The 20,224-nt window shown below is 41.2% G+C and overlaps 1 protein-coding gene across 1 annotated transcript; it reads right to left on the bottom strand.

Moving 5' to 3' along the window:
• Positions 1-753: 753 nt before the first annotated feature.
• agt (angiotensinogen) lies at positions 754-3,119 on the bottom strand. Its single transcript, XM_070978131.1, has 6 exons — positions 2,694-3,119; positions 2,184-2,550; positions 1,625-1,749; positions 1,331-1,479; positions 1,014-1,170; positions 754-930 (listed from the first exon to the last, which is right to left on the bottom strand). The coding sequence occupies exons 1-6, from the start codon at positions 3,108-3,110 to the stop codon at positions 754-756; spliced, it is 1,392 nt and encodes a 463-aa protein (XP_070834232.1). The 5' UTR covers positions 3,111-3,119.
• Positions 3,120-20,224: the final 17,105 nt, after the last annotated feature.

Raw genomic sequence — 20,224 nt, 5'->3', positions numbered from 1 at the left:
AAGTTGATGAGATTGTCTACATTACTGTTCTGTATCTCATCCCAATTTCCACCCTGTCAGCAATAAATGTACATAAACCCAAACCAGAAAGTTGAATGACCTTGAGTGCAGCATTTCCCTGCAGTTAAGGTTTTGTCGGCTTCTCTGTCCTGACTTTTTGTTGATGAATATAAATACAAGGCTCATCTGAAAGCACTGAAATAGTAATAACTTGAAGAACTGATGAAAAACATTGACATTTTAGCTACATTGGGATACAGATGTTTTATTACAGCAATCACAAATCGCAACAAAACAAAAATAAACTCTTAGTTACAATATACAGTACAATGTCATGGTTACTGTACCTACTCTCCTGAAACATACTGTACAGAACTCTGCTATAATAAATTTTACATGAAAACAACAAACAAAAATTAGGATTTTTAACAGGCTGCTTGAAAACAACTCAGCTTTACGTAACAGGTTTTCATAAATACTGTTTTCAGAAATCAGGTGAACAGGAACTACAATACTGTTGAATGATCCTTCGTGAGCGAGGTTGTGCTTCATTCCTCGTGTGCTGCATGTGGCCATTATGTCAGTTGAAAAACAAAGACATGATCTAAATGAAATGTCTGTTGAAGGACTGATGTCTGCACCCGCAGAAACGTAAGCTGGGCACGGTGACGCGCATTGTGAAGAAACGGGCCTTGGTACGTTGAATCATTTGTCATGTCAGAGGTTTTTGTTGGGTTCAAGCACAAAATAACTTTAGACTGTCGGGTTGATGATCTTTCCCAGCATGAGGATGGCGTTCGAATCTCCTTCTATGACAGAAAAGAAGAACGGCCGGTTGATGGACAGTTTCAGAGGGACGCCTGCTTCCTGGGTCTTGTCCTGAGGCTCCGCTCCTTCCTCTGACATCTCAAACATCACCTTGTTGACCGCCTGAGAGGAGACAAATCTGTTAATGATGCACACATATAGTGGTTTTTTTATCACATGACAAGATGACCAATCATCTGCTTCACCTTATCTATATTGAAGGGTTTTGTGTTGCTGAGTTGGCTGAACTCAGCCTGGGAGCCCAACAGCCTGGCTTCAACTTCTGGATCCATGTTGGTCAGTAAGTCACGCAGATCAGTCACAGAAGACATGGAGAACTTTGGGAGGGACAGCTCCAACAGGCTGGGTGGATGGACAGACAGGGAGACAGATTTCAAATTTTAACATGACAAACCGTTGAACTGAAACAGAACTGAGTCTTTATGCCTTTAAAATCCCTTTGAAATGTGCTGCTGCAACAAATTTAGAATAAGCATATATTTACAAAAATCACAATACTCACCCTTCCTGGAGGTTCTGGTGCCAGTCAGACATGACGTCAGTTCGCAACTTAGACTCTATGTCCTGGAGGTTGGACCCTTCATGCGGCAGGACCAGCAGCATGTAGGACCTTTTGCTCAGAGACAGCTTGACAACTGTGCACCGCCGCACCTTCATGGTAACAAAAGAAAAATTTACAAGGAGTCCAGCCAAGTATGTTTCATATCTTACAGCAGCAAATATGTGTGTGAACAGAAATACACAAATGTGCCAACAAAACAACATTAGAAAATAAATCTTGTTAACTATGATTTACCTTATCATTCAGGTAGTGGTACTGACCCGTGTGGGTCATCAGTGGAGCCATCACTATGGTTGCTGCATCCACATGAAACTCCTGCAAGGAGGTCTTCTCTGGTTGGAAGGCTGTCCTCCAGTTGCCTAAACAGACACAAGCCAAGGACACAGTCAGGTACTGCTAACTGATGGTATTCAGTTTGGTCTATCAGCATCTGGCTCAGCTTCACAAAGTCTGTGAGTGTGTGTGGTACATGCAGACTGTATGATTAATGTCCTGAGAAGTTATTGCAAACCCGATAGTGATCATAAATGGTCCAGTATTCCATGTTCCGCAAAACTTCAATGTAAAGACCTGCAAAATGTTATCTGTTCAAAATACATATTGTCATATGGTGCCACACACACTAGTTCACCAAGTTTGCCAACTGATTTAATACTATCATCCTGGCATTGTGATGATGTGCTAGCTGTTCTCCTAAAATACAAAGCTTTACTTTTAAATCATGAATCTCAATCTGCATATTCTGTAAAATCAACTGAAGTGAGGTCTAAGCAAAAGAGAGGACGAGACTGACCTTGGAAGTTGAAGGAAGTAAGAAACAGAAGGTCGCTGCTGGAGTTCAGATCTTTGAAGATGCTCTTCACCTTTCCATCAGATGTCCTGTCCACGAAGCTGTTCACCAGCTGCTCAGCCTCCTGAGGGCTGGAGAAGTCCACACTGCGGATGAACGATGTGTCTGAGAAGTCCTGCGTGCCTTGAATAAAGTCCTCGGATAGCTGAGCACCCTGGCGAGTGAAGGTCCACACCTGCGTAGTGATTTCATCTTTTGGTCCATCGTCCACCAGAGAGTTAATGCTCTGCAGGGTCTTGAGAACCCTGTGTCCGTCCACTAAGGACACACAGTCCTCTGTGTCAGTGCTTCTGCTCAGGCCCAGTAGAAGCTGGAGGGAAAGGAGTGAATTGGGACAAAAGTTACGTCTTTGTATGAAAGTACAACCCTAATAATCACATAAGACTGCATCAATCATCCCCTCATTCAGGACTAATTTTCTCTCTGCATTGAGAACAAATCAAAATCTATGACCTGGAATGAGCTTGCTGTCTTCTTGGAGGATACCAGGTAGAAGGTGACGAGGGATCCGTAGGTGTTGACCGGAGAGAGGAGAGTGTTGGTGCTGTGCTGCTTGCTGCTGAGCCCCTGGTACATCCTCAGGCCCAGCGTGTTCAACAATTGTGCCAGAACCGCCGTCCTCTCTGTGATGTTCTGCCTCTGTGCATCCAGATTGGATGGGTCTCTGCTGTCAGGTGCCAGGACCTCATTATCAAGGGGGGCCACAGGAAGTGTCTGCAGAGGCTTGGATGTCGGGGCCTGCAGGGTCTCACAGCTGACATTCTCAGCGGCAAAGAGATGAAAGGGGTGAACGTAGACGCGGTTGGCTTGGCTTCCTGAGAAGTAGCAGCAGAGCAGGAGGGCTAGAAGAGGCAACTGCAGAATCTGCATTCTGACCTTTTGTTGGTGGTCACCTTGAAACGATTCCTTCTGTGGAGGAAGACGGATATTCTTAGCTTACGATGAAACACCTTGAGTATACCAACCTTTCAGCTGCCTCATAAGCCTTGGTGAGCACTTAAGATTGGGCTGCCCGTGAATGATATATCACTATTAGTGCGGCTTTCATCAGAAATCTGGCTAGATCTGGTTTTCCGTCTCTGAGAGGATTGGCTGGCAGGAACATTGGACATAGAGCGGCGTGTCAGTGATGGATTGATTGCTCTTTGTGTGTCTTCTCTCCTGCTGGTCAGTGAATGAGAGCAGGCCTTACCCTCTGCGACATAGGTCGCATAGATAATGAAGACGCATCTAAGAGCGTGAATTTGTTTGTGCTCTCGGACTAAAATAAGATGGATGTCTCATTTGGATATTGTTGAAGCGGCCTTCAGACTGAGCGGAGGCAGTCATCAAACAGATTTACATGCTCAAATCGTCACCACACGAGATAGAGCTCCTCACTCTGACACTTGGACACTGTGATTGGACAAATATAATACTTTGGACAAATATGGCTGTATTTATGTTGTGATAACTGTACAATTAAACACATACTTTGAATGAATGAATACAAATAAGTAATAAAACAAATTGGGCGTAGATAATATAAATATCTTCCTTATTGTCAAGTTCACTGAAATATTTCACATTTTCTCAACTGTAATTCTGGAGCTCTTCATGAGTAAACACAGTTTAGAGCTGAACTGACAACTTTCTCTCCTTCATGAACACTTTCTATGCATCTAGATGTCTGTGAAGGAGAATAACTTGGGTGAGTGCTCTTATGCAAAAATAGGACTTTATCCTTTGAGTTGAACATGCAGAAATGTGGACTGATGGACTCTTGGAAGAGATGAGCAAACACGAGGTTTTACTCTGTTTGGACATGTACCACAGGACATGGCCTTGGTCGCTTATCAATAAAACTCGCTCAAATGTTCTTATACACAACCAACCCACCTGTGTACCAGATGACTCGATGACAGAGGTCAAAAAACATGGCTGATTCATGATCACTGATATTTTCTGTCAGATTTGACAAACTTTCAGTCTTATCTAATCCATCATAAACTTGTCTGCTAGGACTAACTTTACAGAAATTAGTAATACGATTCGTCTTTACACTAAAAATCAAAAAAGACAGTTTGACAAAGGAGCTTTCTTGAACACCACTTTTAGGCATTTCGAAGACAATATTTTGTTTTTTAATAATATAACAGACTTGTCTCAGACACTCAAAAGGCAGTTACTGAGATAAAGTTTGCTCTTACCGTGTGTGTGTGTGCTGCTGCTGAGTGACGGACTGAGTGAGGTCCTGACTCCTCTGCTCCCCTACTTTAACCCAGCCAGCCACCCAGCCAGCCGCTGTGCTCATACTCTGGTTACTGATTAACCAAAGCAGCATTGAGTCAGGGGCTCTGCCGCCATGACTCACAGCCCGCTTTGTACTGATGTGCTTTTGCTATAGATAAATAGGCCTGACAGAGAGAAGAGAGAGACCACCCAGTGTCCCTCTACATGTTGACTTTAGGAGAATGATGCAAGCGCATCCTGCAGGAGGTGAAAGGAGAGCTCAACTTCCACAAAGGAGGAGTGGGAAAAGAGGGACAGCAGGGCTTGTTTGTGTTTGAGAGTGATGCACTGAAATGTCACCACACTGTGGAGGTGTTTATTTGTCAAAGGGGAATAGTACTCTTGAATAATTGCGTATGTTCTTTGAAATTTTGCTCAACTTGGGGTCAAACAAGTATTAAGTAAACAAATCTCACACCTGAATCACTTAAAACTAAGAAGCAAGAAAGACGGAGATGTGCATGTTGTATTCCTCTGCTATTATTGTTCTCATGTTAGACATGTTATCCTGTCATCACCTGTATTCACTTGATTACCTTCTCTTTCTGATGTAAGCCATATGAACCATTATTCACATTATCCACTCCATGTCATCATGTCATGTCTCCACATCATCTTGATAATCCTTTCTGACACAAACTCAACTGAAAAGAGTACAAAGACAATATATTTAAAGTTTTCCCTCATCAGCTTCATTGATTTTTGTAAAAATCTGCTTATTCTGAATTTGATGCAGCAACATGTTTCAAACACGTTGGGACAGAAGCAGCTAAAGACTGGGAACAATGTGGAACGCTACAAAAACACCTGTTTGGATCATTCCACAGGTAAACAGGTTCATTGGTAACAGGTGATAGTATCATGATTGGGTATGAAAGGGGCATCCTGGAAAGGCTCAGTCGGTCACAAGCGAGGATGGAGCAAGGTCCACCACTTTGTGAACACATGACTGTATTAAGGATATTACTACATGGGCTAGAGCTTGTTTGCTAATGATTACGTTCTGTGTTTTATTTGTTTCACATAGTGTCCCAACTTTTTTGGAATCAGGGCTGTATACGTTTACCATGTTGACTGAAACCAGGGGAAACGCTACAGACATCCCACTGACTTCCATTTTTCAATTAATGAGCCCCTTCAAAAGCAAGAACTAATAACATATCTGATAAATACAAATGTGCAGAATAAATACTGTCTTTCATCCATACTTCATGATGTTATGACTGAACTCTGAGGGATAACAAACACAACGTGTCCAAGGAAAAGAGCAAACACCTTTCAGATGTCTTTTACAGGCAGTCAGATAATTTTATTAAGCAATGTAATTCACATTTACTGTCAAAAGGCGACATCCGTGAATATAATGAGGAAAATCCTTCACACACACCTGATTCAACAGGGCAGGCAGCACTAGATTTTCTCAGCAGTCAGAGAAACATCGTCACATCAAGTGTTTAACAGCCCTGGTTTTATCTTTTATAAACATTATTAGAGTGGTAATAATTGATAACAGGAAGGTCAGAGAGCGAAAATGAAAATTACTTTGTGTAATGACGGACCGAAAGTCCAAATCAACAACGTTCATGCGTCTTTTCTGGTCTCTTACCAGCTTATTGTGATTTGGGTTTTAATTTCTTAATGGATGCTTGAACATGTATTTTGGAATAATGCATTTTAAAGATTAAAAGTTCATCATTCTAGTATTTGTGACTGATGAATGGTAAGATTATCCAGAATTAATACAAGGTAAAGTTGGCCCACAGTATTTTTGATATTTTACAAAAGAACTTAACATTAACAGACATTTTTGACAATGCTCAAATTTGGTTCTGAAAGAGTGCGCGTGCCTCACAGCAAGAAGGTTGCCGGTTCCCGTGCATGCGTGGGTTCTCTCCTGGCACTCCGGCTTCCTCCCACAGACCAAAAACATGCTCATTAGGTTAATTGGTGACTCTAAAATTGCCCTTAGGTGTGAGTGTGAGCATGAATGGTTTTCTGTCTTGTATGTTTCCCTGCAATGGCAACCAGTTCAGGGTGTACCCCGCCTCTTGCCCGTTGACAGCTGGGATAGGCTCCAGCCCCCCACAACCCCGAAAGGGATAGTCGGGTATAGACAATGGATGGATTCTTCTTCTTCTTCTTCTTCTTCTTATTTGCTACAGCAGATAATTATATTAATTATATTATTATTATATATTAATTATATTATTTTGCTACAGCAGCACAACTTACACTTAACAATAAAATTTACTATCCTATATGACAATAATAGTATAAGATGATGGTAAATTGTGAACAGTATCTCCCTTAAAATACACAAAAATGCAAATATGGGTAAGATTTATCAAACTTTACTCTAATACATACAATGACAATAACATATTATAACATAATATGTAACAATACAACATGTAAAATATTTACCCTACATTTGTCAGTGAAAAGATTTAAATATCCTGACTTCCAGTAAAAGAGTCTACACAAATAGCCACTGCTCACTAGTGTGGCTAAAATGTCAAAAATTAAATGCATACAATTTTGTCAATTGACTATGACAGAAATGTGGCACATGTATTTTTAAGAATATGTGAATCTTCAAATGTAAAAAAAAAAATTATGCTTTTTTTCAGTCTATAAAAGGATAATCTAATCTAATCTAATCTGATCTAATCTAATCTAATCTAATCTAATCTAATCTAATCTAATCTAATCTAATCTAATCTAATCTAATCTATCTGGTATTTTTGCATGTTTAAGGGGTAGCTATAAGATACTATATGGTGAGGTTTTATTTGAAATATCCCAGGCTTTAATGTACAAGTAAATACAGCATCAGTCAATATTTTGCATGTTCTTCTTCTTCTTTTTAAGAACTTCAGCCCTTTTCACTTGCAAAACAGACATATTTAACATATTTTCTTGTAAGTTATTTAGACTTTTTCTTCTCTCTTACTACGTGTATTGTGACAGCTATGTACCAAATGACCAAATCAGGTTCCTGACATGTGAAAGCCGACTTGGCAGTTAACCTGTGTCTCATTCTAGTTTTTCGATTAGTTCAGATGTTTAATGTTCATACTATTTTACTGTAACAGGATTCCCAGTACTTTAAGTACTGTAGCAGATGTGACACATGTTGGATTATAATCATCATTTTCAAGTTCCCAAAAACCCTTGTGAAGTTCTGCCTGTGTGTCTTAAGCAAATATCTTAAAACACACCCTGAAGCCAGAGGTGAACAATCTTTGCGTAAGATTTATTATAGTTAAACAAGTGTCTGTTTCTCATGCACAATTAATCCACCACGACCTCGCCTGCCAGCATCAGAAATTTTATGGGTCCTGGACCAAAGTGCTCCCGGCTATATAAACTGCCCTGTTCAGCATCTGAAGCAGGTTGGAAGGTGAACGAATCCACCATGTGGACTCTACTGGTCCTCTGCACTGTGATCGCCTCATATGGAGCGCAAGGTATTGTCCACTTTATTATTGTCATGTTTGCGTCTTTGGTTTTGGATTATTGTTATTTTATTTGATTCACATTGGCAATTTTGCATTTCAGGGTAGTAACGGATGACATTAGATTGAGCACTGGTTGGAGAGACTAGCTATGCATTTTTAAATTTAATCTTCATGACAGGGCTTTTGGCTGTTGTTACCCTTGCTGTCACTGTCTCAAAGTGGCTCATGTACTGACATTTTGTCTTGTTTGTTGATTTTCCTCGAACTCCATCAGGGGATGAACGCTTCTATACAGTGGATTACACGACTTCAGCAATAACAACAGGTACAAACACTGTTGCTAAAATAGAAAGAATAAATTGAATTGTCCAGCATGCATCCAATATGTTGTTTGTCTTGTCCCGTCTCTTCCTGAATGGCTTGACAGATGTGTTGTTGTTCTCAGATGGTTTTAACTGACAGTTTCAGCTAAACCACAGCCTTTTACTGAGTGTGTTAAAATCGACTATTGGGATAACTAACACTTGTTCTGAGTCACAGAATGTTTTCTAAAACCCTCCAGTTTCTAATGCAAATGACAGTATAGTATTGTCACAATGATTATGATGAAGATGTTTACGCGTTTCAATGACGCCAAGGATTTCACGAACATTAAAAAACAGAAAAGTCTCATTGCAGCCATGTAGAGAGGGGCCGAAACTGTATGGTTTCAGTCATGTGAATTGTTTACCAGGAGGTAATCAGAAAATATTCCAGAAGAGAAAAGCACACTTTCATTTGTAACCTTGCTGTAAAGTAAACTTACTAACTGCTTATCCATGTCCACAGACGAAACACCAACACCAACAGCAGCAGGTAATTTAATCTCCCAGGAAAAATTCCAGAAGAGAAAAGCACACTTTTATTTGTAAGCTTGCTGTAAAGTAACTTACAAACTGTTTATCCATGTCCACAGACACAACACAAACAGCAGGTAATTTAATCTCTCTCAGGAAATATTCCAGAAGAGAAAAGCACACACCACTGCAACAAAATATTTTAGGGGAGTCATGACTACAGATTATCATTATCAGATCTCATTATTGGGATAACAAACACTTGTTTTTGATCTGTGACATCACTTCCTGATGCAAACTACAGTGTACTGGTACATCTTGCTTTGTTCAAATTCTCTCTGTCACACAAAACTGAATTACCCATTTATTTCTTATTCATTTAATATTATGTTTCTCACTTGCATTCTTTTCACCTGTTATTTTTTCATTCCTTCTGAGTAATTTATTTTTACATTTTCTATGACCTTGAGCTCCTTCAAATCAACCATGTGGTGGCTACCTGTATAGCAGCAGTGGCACTTTCTCCAGCCCCAACTATCCAAACAATTACCCAATGAACGCAGACTGCACGTGGTACATCAGACCAGGGCGACGAATCGTGCAGCTGGAGATCCCCGTTGTAAAGTAAGTAATGCTCGGCATCTCCAGGAGGCCCCTGTGGTCACTAACTGCTGTTGCCAGGCCCGCCGATAGGGGGGGACAAACGGGTCTGCTGTCCCGGGCCCAGGGAGAGGGGGGCCCACAACTGGGCCCTCATTAAATTGTGGAATTAAAAAAATGTCAGAATAGTCCTATTTGTGGAAAACTATTATTTCAATCACATTACAGTTTTTTATTTGTATTCTCCTAGTTGTCCTTGAGAAATAGTGATCATGAACCCTCCCACCTCAAACACAAAAATGGTTTGGCCTAGATCAAACTTTGACGTTGTTATTAATTTGAAGTTGAGAAGGCGCGCGGGTCTACGATCAAAATGTCTGGTAAGCACAAGTCCGGTGCCCAGAAAAGGAAAGAAAAGAGAAAAAGAGAAGAGGACAACAAAGGGTTGAGAAATATTCTAAACAAATATTTAAAAAAATGTCCCGACAGTGAAGCTGGGACGAGTGGAATAGAGCAAGGTAAGTAGTGCAGCCAACCTTGTAACGCAGCCTAACTGACTAGCTCTAATGTTAACGGCCATTAGCCTAGCTTGTACAAAGCCTGACAAAACACGTTATCTTTGACAGAAACAGAGAGGAGGGAGAGCGAGCAGCAGTCAGGTGTCAGGAGTCAGGCTACGGGTGACGGAGAAGAGAGAGGGGGGTTGTGTCACGGTGGAGCCGAGGGGCAGAATGAGGCTGCCGGTGACGGAGAAGAGAGAGAGGGGCTGTGTCACTCTGGACCGAGTCCGGAGCGGCAGAGTGAGGCTATCGGTGACAGAGAGGAGAGAGAGGGGGTGTGTCAGTGTCACGGTGGAGCGGAGGAGCAGAGTCAGGCTGCAGGTGACAGAGAAGACAGAGAGAGAGAGCGGGAGCTGTCCGCTCCTAAAATGGCTAATTTATTCTTCCCTGGTCTATTTTTCCTGCATGTATAAGAATTAGAAAATGTGTATGCACAACTCTTAATAATATTAGCAGGTCCTTTGTGACAAGTATATAAATGTCATATTTAACAAAAATCTCAGCTGCCATGGAGAGCTAAGATTTTTCCCTCGTATAAAATACCTTATTTATTGCATTATCACAATATATCAAGCATAACTGGTGATGTTTAGTCACAAAAAAAACCCGGCGGTGGTGGAGGAGAGGGCCCATCTAACATTATCTTGTCCCGGGCCCAGACAAGACTGTCAGCTGGCCTGGCTGTTGCTGTATTATCTGTAACTTTAAATTCAAACTTTTGTGCTTCTTTCACAGCATTGAGGTTCACCAGAATTGTTCTGTTGATGGCATTTACGTCTATGATGGCTCAACCACCAGTAGCAGGCTTCTGGGGGTGCTGTGTGGCTGGAACGGTGCCACCTTCTACTCCACCGGCACTTCTTTGACTGTGCACTTCAAGAGTGATAGCAGCATTAGCCACTCAGGATTCCGCGCTTATTACCGAGTTGTGGGTAAGTCACAATGATTATGATGAAGTTGTTTACACATTTCAATGACACCAAAGATTTCAGGAACATTAAAACACAGAAAAGTCTTACTACAGCCATGTAGAGAGGGGCTGAAACTGTGTGGTTTCAGTCATGTGAATTGTTTACCAGCAGGTAATCAGAAAATATTCCAGAAGAGAAAAGCACACTTTTATTTGTAAGCTTGCTGTCAAGTAATTTACAATCTGCTTATCCATGTCCACAGGTGCAGCAACACCAACAGGTAATTTAATCCCTCTCAGAAAATATTCCAGAAGAGGAAAACACACTTTTATTTGAAATCTTTCTGTAAAGTAACTTACAATTTGCTTATCCACGCCCACAGCACCAGCACCAACAGCAGGAGGTAATCTAATCTCTCTCAGAAAATATTCCAGAAGAGAAAAGCACACTTTTATTTGTAAGCTTGCTGTAAAGTAACTTACAAACTGCTTATCCATGTCCACAGAACCAACAACAAACACACCAGCAGGTAATTTAATCTCTCTCAGTAAATATTCCAGAAGAGAGAAGCACACACCACCACTGCAACAAAATATTTTAGAGGAGTCATGACTACAGATTATCATTATCAGATCTCATTATTGGGATAACGAACAGTTGTTTTTCATCTGTGACATCACTTCCTGATGCAAACTACAGTGTACTGGTACATCTTGCTTTGTTCAAATTCTCCCTGTCACACAAAACTGAATTACCCATTTATTTCTTATTCATTTAATATTATGTTTCTCATCTGCATTCTTTTCACCTGTTATTTTTTCATTCCTTCTGAGTAATTTATTTTTACATTTTCTATGACCTTGAGCTCCTTCAAATCAACCATGTGGTGGCTACCTGTATAGCAGCAGTGGCACTTTCTCCAGCCCCAACTATCCAAACAATTACCCAATGAACGCAGACTGCACATGGTACATCAGACCAGGGCGACGAATCGTGCAGCTGGAGATCCCCGTTGTAAAGTAAGTAATGCTCGGCATCTCCAGGAGGCCCCTGTGGTCACTAACTGTTGTTGCTGTATTATCTGTAACTTTAAATTCAAACTTTTGTGCTTCTTTCACAGCATTGAGGTTCACCAGAATTGTTCTGTTGATGGCATTTCCGTCTATGATGGCTCAACCACCAGTAGCAGGCTTCTGGGGGTGCTGTGTGGCTGGAACGGTGCCACCTTCTACTCCACTGGCACTTCTTTGACTGTGCACTTCAGGAGTGATAGCAGCATTAGCCACTCAGGATTCCGCGCTTATTACCGAGTTGTGGGTAAGTCACAATGATTATGATGAAGTTGTTTACACATTTCAATGACACCAAAGATTTCAGGGACATTAAAACACAGAAAAGTCTCACTACAGCCATGTAGAGAGGGGCTGAAACTGTGTGGTTTCAGTCATGTGAGTTGTTTTGTTTGTTTCGTCTGCAGCTGGAAGTTCCTGCAGATACAACTGTGGCTACCACGTTGGAAATTGCTCTTGCTCTTCAAGCTGTCAATACAGAGGGGACTGTTGTTCAGACTACAGAGGTAAGCAGCGACAGAGAGTAATTAAATACAATTAGTCAAGTAAGTTTGGAGGTATTTGTACTTTACCCCAATATTTGCGTTCTACCATTCTTTATACTTCTACTCCTCTACATTTCAGAGGGAAAATGTAGCTACACTTCAGCTACAATGGTGAAATGCTGCTGATGTATTGCTGCATCAGTATTGGCAATAATGTAATATATGATATTATATTGTCCATTTTTTTTTACATTTACAATAATTGGAGTACAGTTTACTGTTGGCACTTCAGAATTTATGTAGGATGATGAATGCAGGCAGGACTTTTACCTGTAATGGACTAGTTTTACATAGTTGTATTGGTACTTCAGTTAAAGATCTTCCTCTGCCACTGGGGGTGAGACCAGACTGGAGCCATAAACTGGCCTCTGGTTAGAGGAAAGAGTGTAGCAGTCTGGAAGAGTGAGCTAGGTTCACATATTAACCATCTAATGTCTCTGTCCTACAGAATACTGCTCATCCAACGCCACAGCACCACCACCACCACCAGGAACAACAGGTAATTTAATCTCTCTCAGAAAATATTCAGGAAGAGAAAAGCATATTTTTATTTGTAAGCTTGCTGTAAAGTAACTTACAAACTGCTTATCCACGTCCACAGAAGATACACCGACACCATTAGCAACAGGTAATTTAATCTCTCTCAGAAAATATTCCAGAAGAGAAAAGAACACTTTCATTTTTAAGCTTGCTGTAAAGTAACTTACAAACTGCTTATCCATGTCCACAGACAGAACAGCAACACCAACAGCAGGAGGTAATCTAATCTCTCTCATGAAATATTCCAGAAGAGAACAGCACACTTTTATTTGTAAGCTTGCTGTAAAGTAACTTACAAACTGCTTATCCACGTCCACAGACGGACCGACACAATCACCAACAGGTAATTTAATCCCTCTCAGTAAATATTCCAGAAGAGAAAAGCACACTTTTATTTGTAAGCTTGCTGTAAAGTAACTTACAAACTGCTTATCCACGTCCACAGACGGACCGACACTATCACCAACAGGTAATTGAATCTCTTTCAGTAAATATTCCAGAAGAGAAAAGAACACTTTTATTTGTCAGCTTGCTGTAAAGTAAACATTTTCTCCCAGCTCCTCCCTCCTGTCGTTACAACTGTGGTCACCACCTGGGAAGCTGTTCCTGCTCATCATCTTGTCAGTACTATGGCAACTGTTGCTACGACTACTACTGTACGTGTCCCTCAGATCTCAGGCTTCAACAGCCTCACTGTCTCACTGTTATCAAACCCTCGTATTTACCAGAAGAGGTGAAGAGAAAGCTTTGAGATTCACTTCTGTTACTCTCATCTTTCTTTCAGATTACTGCCCAACAACTTCGGTATACCCAGACACCACCACAGGTATTTAAAAAACTGGACAACAAATACTTTGAGGGGAGATGCCATTCCCTCTGTTAACCTGCTGTCCCACCCTCTCCATCCCCTAGTAGCAGAGAGAGTGCAGGGCAGAGGGGTTGTTTTGTTGAATATGTTAGTCTAGTCTGCCTGACTCTTTGACCCTTCATCTGACAGACGTTTCTGTAAGTTAGAATCTATGGCCCCGACCATGGATCTGAAATAGAAGGAGCATAACTGTATTGACATGTATTGATAAATCCATAGGTTGTCTGTGATTTCAGGAACATTAAAACACAGAAAAGTCTCACTACAGCCATGTAGAGAGGGCTGAAACTGTGTGGTTTCAGTCATGTGAGTTGTTTTGTTTGTTTCGTCTGCAGCTGGAGGTTCCTGCAGATACAACTGTGGCTACCACGTTGGAAACTGCTCTTGCTCTTCAAGCTGTCAATACAGAGGGGACTGTTGTTCAGACTACAGAGGTAAGCAGCAGCAGAAAGTAACTAATTACATTAAGTGCAGTAAGTTTGGAGGTATTTGTACTTTAGCTCAACATTTCGATTCTATCATTCTTTATACTTCTACTCCTCTACATTTCAGAGGAAAAATGTAGCTACACTTCAGCCACAACGGTGAAATGCTGCTGATGTATTGATGCATCAGTATTGGCAATAATGTAATATATGATATTATACTGTCCAGTTTTCTGCAGAAGGAGTACTTTTACAATAGCTGGAGTACAGTTTACTGTTGGCACTTCTGAGTTTATGTAGGATGATGAATGCAGGCAGGACTTTGACCTGTAATGGACTAGTTTTACATAGTTGTATTGGTACTTCAGTAAAAGATCTTCCTCTGCCACTGGGGGTGTGACCAGGCTGTAGCCATAAACTAAAAAGTGAAGCAGTCTGGAAGAGTGAGTTAGGTTCACATATTAACCATCTAATGTCTCTGTCCTACAGAATACTGCTTATCCACGCCCACAGCACCACCAACACCAGGAGTAACACGTAATTTAATCTCTCAGAAAATATTCCAGAAGAGAAATGCACACTTTTATTTGTAAACTTGCTGTAAAGTAAACTTACAAACTGCTTATCCACGTCCACAGACACAACAACAGACCTAACATCACCGACAGGTAATTCAATCTTTCTCAGAAAATATTCCAGAAGAGAAAAGCACACTTATTTGTAAGCTTGTTGTAAAGTAGACCATTTCTTCCAGCTCCTCCCTCCTGTCGTTACAACTGTGGTTACCACCTGGGAAGCTGTTCCTGCTCATCATCTTGTCAGTACTATGGCAACTGCTGCTACGACTACTACTGTACGTGTCCCTCAGATCTCAGGCTTCAACAGCCTCACTGTCTCACTGTTATCCAACCCTCGTATTTACCAGAAGAGGTGAAGAGAAAGCTTTGAGATTCACTTCTGTTACTCTTATCTTTCTTTCAGATTACTGCCCAACGACTACGGAATACCCTCATTTCACCACAGGTATTTAAAAAACTGGACAACAAATACTTTGAGGGGAGATGCCATTCCCTCTGTTAACCTGCTGTCCCACCCTCTCCATCCCCTAGTAGCAGAGAGAGTGCAGGGCAGAGGGGTTGTTTTGTTGAATATGTTAGTCTAGTCTGCCTGACTCTTTGACCCTTCATCTGACAGACGTTTCTGTTAGTTAGAATCTATGGCCCCGACCATGGATCTGAAATAGAAGGAGCATAACTGTGCATTGATATGTATTGATAAATCCATAGACTGTCTGTGATTTCAGGAATATTAAAACACAGAAAAGTCTCACTACAGCCATGTAGAGAGGGGCTGAAACTGTGTGGTTTCAGTCATGTGAGTTGTTTTGTTTGTTTCGTCTGCAGCTGGAGGTTCCTGCAGATACAACTGTGGCTACCACGTTGGAAGCTGCTCTTGCTCTTCAAGCTGTCAATACAGAGGGGACTGTTGTTCAGACTACAGAGGTAAGCAGCAGCAGAAAGTAACTAATTACATTAAGTGCAGTAAGTTTGGAGGTATTTGTACTTTAGCTCAACATTTCGATTCTATCATTCTTTATACTTCTACTCCTCTACATTTCAGAGGAAAAATGTAGCTACACTTCAGCCACAACGGTGAAATGCTGCTGATGTATTGATGCATCAGTATTGGCAATAATGTAATATATGATATTATACTGTCCAGTTTTCTGCAGAAGGAGTACTTTTACAATAGCTGGAGTACAGTTTACTGTTGGCACTTCTGAGTTTATGTAGGATGATGAATGCAGGCAGGACTTTGACCTGTAATGGACTAGTTTTACATAGTTGTATTGATACTTCAGTAAAAGATCTTCCTCTGCCACTGGGGGTGTGACCAGGCTGTAGCCATAAACTAAAAAGTGAAGCAGTCTGGAAGAGTGAGTTAGGTTCACATATTAACCATCTAATGTCTCTGTCCTACAGAATACTGCTTATCCACGCCCACAGCACCACCAACACCAGGAGTAACACGTAATTTAATCTCTCAGAAAATATTCCAGAAGAGAAATGCACACTTTTATTTGTAAACTTGCTGTAAAGTAAACTTACAAACTGCTTATCCACGTCCACAGACACAACAACAGACCTGACATCACCGACAGGTAATTCAATCTTTCTCAGAAAATATTCCAGAAGAGAAAAGCACACTTATTTGTAAGCTTGTTGTAAAGTAGACAATTTCTTCCAGCTCCTCCCTCCTGTCGTTACAACTGTGGTTACTACCTGGGAAGCTGTTCCTGCTCATCATCTTGTCAGTACTATGGCAACTGCTGCTACGACTACTACTGTACGTGTCCATCAGATCTCAGGCTTCAACAGCCTCACTGTCTCACCGTTATCCAACCCTCGTATTTACCAGAAGAGGTGAAGAGAAAGCTTTGAGATTCACTTCTGTTACTCTTATCTTTCTTTCAGATTACTGCCCAACGACTACGGAATACCCTCATTTCACCACAGGTATTTAAAAAACTGGACAACAAATACTTTGAGGGGAGATGCCATTCCCTCTGTTAACCTGCTGTCCCACCCTCTCCATCCCCTAGTAGCAGAGAGAGTGCAGGGCAGAGGGGTTGTTTTGTTGAATATGTTAGTCTAGTCTGCCTGACTCTTTGACCCTTCATCTGACAGACGTTTCTGTTAGTTAGAATCTATGGCCCCGACCATGGATCTGAAATAGAAGGAGCATAACTGTGCATTGATATGTATTGATAAATCCATAGACTGTCTGTGATTTCAGGAATATTAAAACACAGAAAAGTCTCACTACAGCCATGTAGAGAGGGCTGAAACTGTGTGGTTTCAGTCATGTGAGTTGTTTTGTTTGTTTCGTCTGCAGCTGGAGGTTCCTGCAGATACAACTGTGGCTACCACGTTGGAAACTGCTCTTGCTCTTCAAGCTGTCAATACAGAGGGGACTGTTGTTCAGACTACAGAGGTAAGCAGCAGCAGAAAGTAACTAATTACATTAAGTGCAGTAAGTTTGGAGGTATTTGTACTTTACCTCAATATTTCCATTCTACCATTCTTTATACTTCTACTCCTCTACATTTCAGAGGAAAAATGTAGCTACACTTCAGCTACAACGGTGAAATGCTGCTGATGTATTGATGCATCAGTATTGGCAATAATGTAATATATGATATTATACTGTCCAATTTTCTGCAGAAGGAGTACTTTTACAATAGCTGGAGTACAGTTTACTGTTGGCACTTCTGAGTTTATGTAGGATGATGAATGCAGGCAGGACGTTTACCTGTAATGGACTAGTTTTACATAGTTGTATTGGTACTTCTTAAGTTAAAGATCTTCCTCTGCCACTGGGGGTGAGACCAGACTGGAGCCATAAACTAAAAAGTGAAGCAGTCTGGAAGAGTGAGTTAAGTTCACATGTTAACCATCTAATGTCTGTGTCACACAGAATACTGCTTATCCACGTCTGCACCACCAACACCACCACCAGGAACAACAGGTAATTTAATCTCTCTCAGAAAATATTCCAGAAGAGAAAAGAACACTTTTATTTGTCAGCTTGCTGTAAAGTAGACATTTTCTCCCAGCTCCTCCCTCCTGTCGTTACAACTGTGGTCGCCACCTGGGAAGCTGTTCCTGCTCATCATCTTGTCAGTACTATGGCAACTGCTGCTACGACTACCACTGTACGTGTCCATCAGATCTCAGGCTTCAACAGCCTCACTGTCTCACTGTTATCCAACCCTCGTATTTACTAGAAGAGGTGAAGAAAAAGCTTTGAGATTCACTTCTGTTACTCTCATCTTTCTTTCAGATTACTGCCCAACGACTACACCATACCCATATACCACCACAGGTATTTGAAAAACTGTACAACAAATATTTTGAAATGAAACAGCGTCATCAGATTCTGCTATCCTGATGGTAGCAGGTGATTTGAGGAGGGATGGGGAGAGATGCCATTCCCCTTCTTAACTTGATCATGATCACACATTGATCCTTTATCTGACAGACGTTTCTGTAAGTTAGAATCTATGGCCCCAACCATGGATCTGAACTAGAAGTGGTGTATATAAAGTATATATAAAGTTGTATATATGTATAGTATATGTATTGATAAATTCATGGACTGTCTGTGCTGATGAAGTAGCAGGCAGATTTGTAATTGTGCCTTTCTCTCTCAGTCCCACCCTTCAGCCAGTTTCATCTTGGATCTTTATGATCTAAACTATTTCCTATAAATACTCAATCCTATACTATATTGCAGCCTGTATGCTGTATAGAGTGGTGTCACCTTCATGATCAAAGCAACAAGTCGCAGCATGTAGTCCAGGAAGAGTGAGAGGATCATAGCGACACACTGCCGTCTGTGGTATTCATGTAATATTACTATGATCATTCAACAGCATCTATGCTGCTGTAAATACACCCCGAGCCCAAACCACCACTGCAACAAAATATTTTAGGGGAGTCATGACTACAGATTATCATTATCAGATCTCATTATTGGGATAACGAACACTTGTTTTTGATCTGCGACATCACTTCCTGATGCAAACTACAGTGTACTGGTACATCTCGCTTTGTTCAAATTCTCCCTGTCACACAAAAATGAATTACCTATTTATTTCTTATTCATTTAATATTATGTTTCTCACTTGAAAATTTTCCCCTGTTATTTTTTCATTCCTTCTGAGTAATTTATTTTTACATTTTCTATGACCTTGAGCTCCTTCAAATCACTCATGTGGTGGCTACCTGTATGGCAGCAGCGGCACTTTCTTCAGCCCCAACTATCCAAACAATTATCCAATGAACGCACACTGCACATGGTACATCAGACCAGGACGACGAATCGTGCAGCTGGAGTTCCCCGTTGTAGAGTAAGTAATGCTCTGCATATCCAGGAGGCCCCTGTGGTCACTAACTGCTGTTGCTGTATTACCTGTAACTTTAAATTCAACCTTTTGTGCTTCTTTCACAGCATTGAGAGTCACCCCAGTTGTTCTTTTGATGCCATTTCCGTCTATGATGGCTCAACCACCAGTAGCAGGCTTCTGGGGGTGCTGTGTGGCAGGAACCGTACCACCTTCTACTCCACCGGCGCTTATTTGACTGTGCGCTTCAGGAGTGATAGCAGCGTTAGCCACTCAGGATTCCGCGCTTATTACCGAGTTGTGGGTAAGTCACAATGATTATGATGAAGATGTTTACGCATTTCAATGACACCAAAGATTTCAGGGACATTAAAACACAGAAAAGTCTCACTACAGCCATGTGGAGAGGGGCTGAAACTGTGTGGTTTCAGTCATGTGAGTTGTTTTGTTTGTTTCGTCTGCAGCTGGAGGTTCCTGCAGATACAACTGTGGCTACCAGGTTGGAAACTGCTCTTGCTCCTCAAGCTGTCAATACAGAGGGGACTGTTGTTCAGACTACAGAGGTAAGCAGCGGCAGAGAGTAATTAAATACAATTAGTCAAGTAAGTTTGGAGGTATTTGTACTTTACCTCAATATTTGCATTCTACCATTCTTTATACTTCTACTCCTCTACATTTCAGAGGGAAAATGTAGCTACGCTTCAGCTACAATGGTGAAATGCTGCTGATGTATTGATGCATCAGTATTGGCAATAATGTAATATATGATATTATACTGTCCTTTTTTTTTCTGCAGAAGGAGTACTTTTACAATAGCTGGAGTACAGTTTACTGTTGGCACTTCTGAATTTATATAGGATGATGAATGCAGGCAGCACTTTTACCTGTAATGGACTAGTTTTACATAGTTGTATTGGTACTTCAGTTAAGGATCTTCCTCTGCCACTGGGGGTGAGACCAGACTGGAGCCATAAACTGGCTTCTGGTGAGA

This window comes from Chaetodon trifascialis, chromosome 13, assembly GCF_039877785.1.
Source record: "Chaetodon trifascialis isolate fChaTrf1 chromosome 13, fChaTrf1.hap1, whole genome shotgun sequence".
NCBI classification, from domain to species: Eukaryota; Metazoa; Chordata; class Actinopteri; order Chaetodontiformes; family Chaetodontidae; genus Chaetodon; species Chaetodon trifascialis.
The sequence above is the reverse complement of the archived record's forward strand: the minus strand, read 5'-3'. Positions and strand labels throughout refer to the sequence as shown.

Bases quoted from the DNA above. Each gene is read 5' to 3' on its own strand.
- agt (XM_070978131.1), bottom strand. From the start codon at position 3,110: ATGCAGATTCTGCAGTTGCCTCTTCTAGCCCTCCTGCTCTGCTGCTAC. The intron at 1,480-1,624 runs GTAAATCATAGT...GTTACCATGAAG, and splicing joins ACCACTACCTGAATGATAAG to GTGCGGCGGTGCACAGTTGT. The intron at 1,171-1,330 runs GTGAGTATTGTG...CCATCCACCCAG, and splicing joins CACCAGAACCTCCAGGAAGG to CCTGTTGGAGCTGTCCCTCC.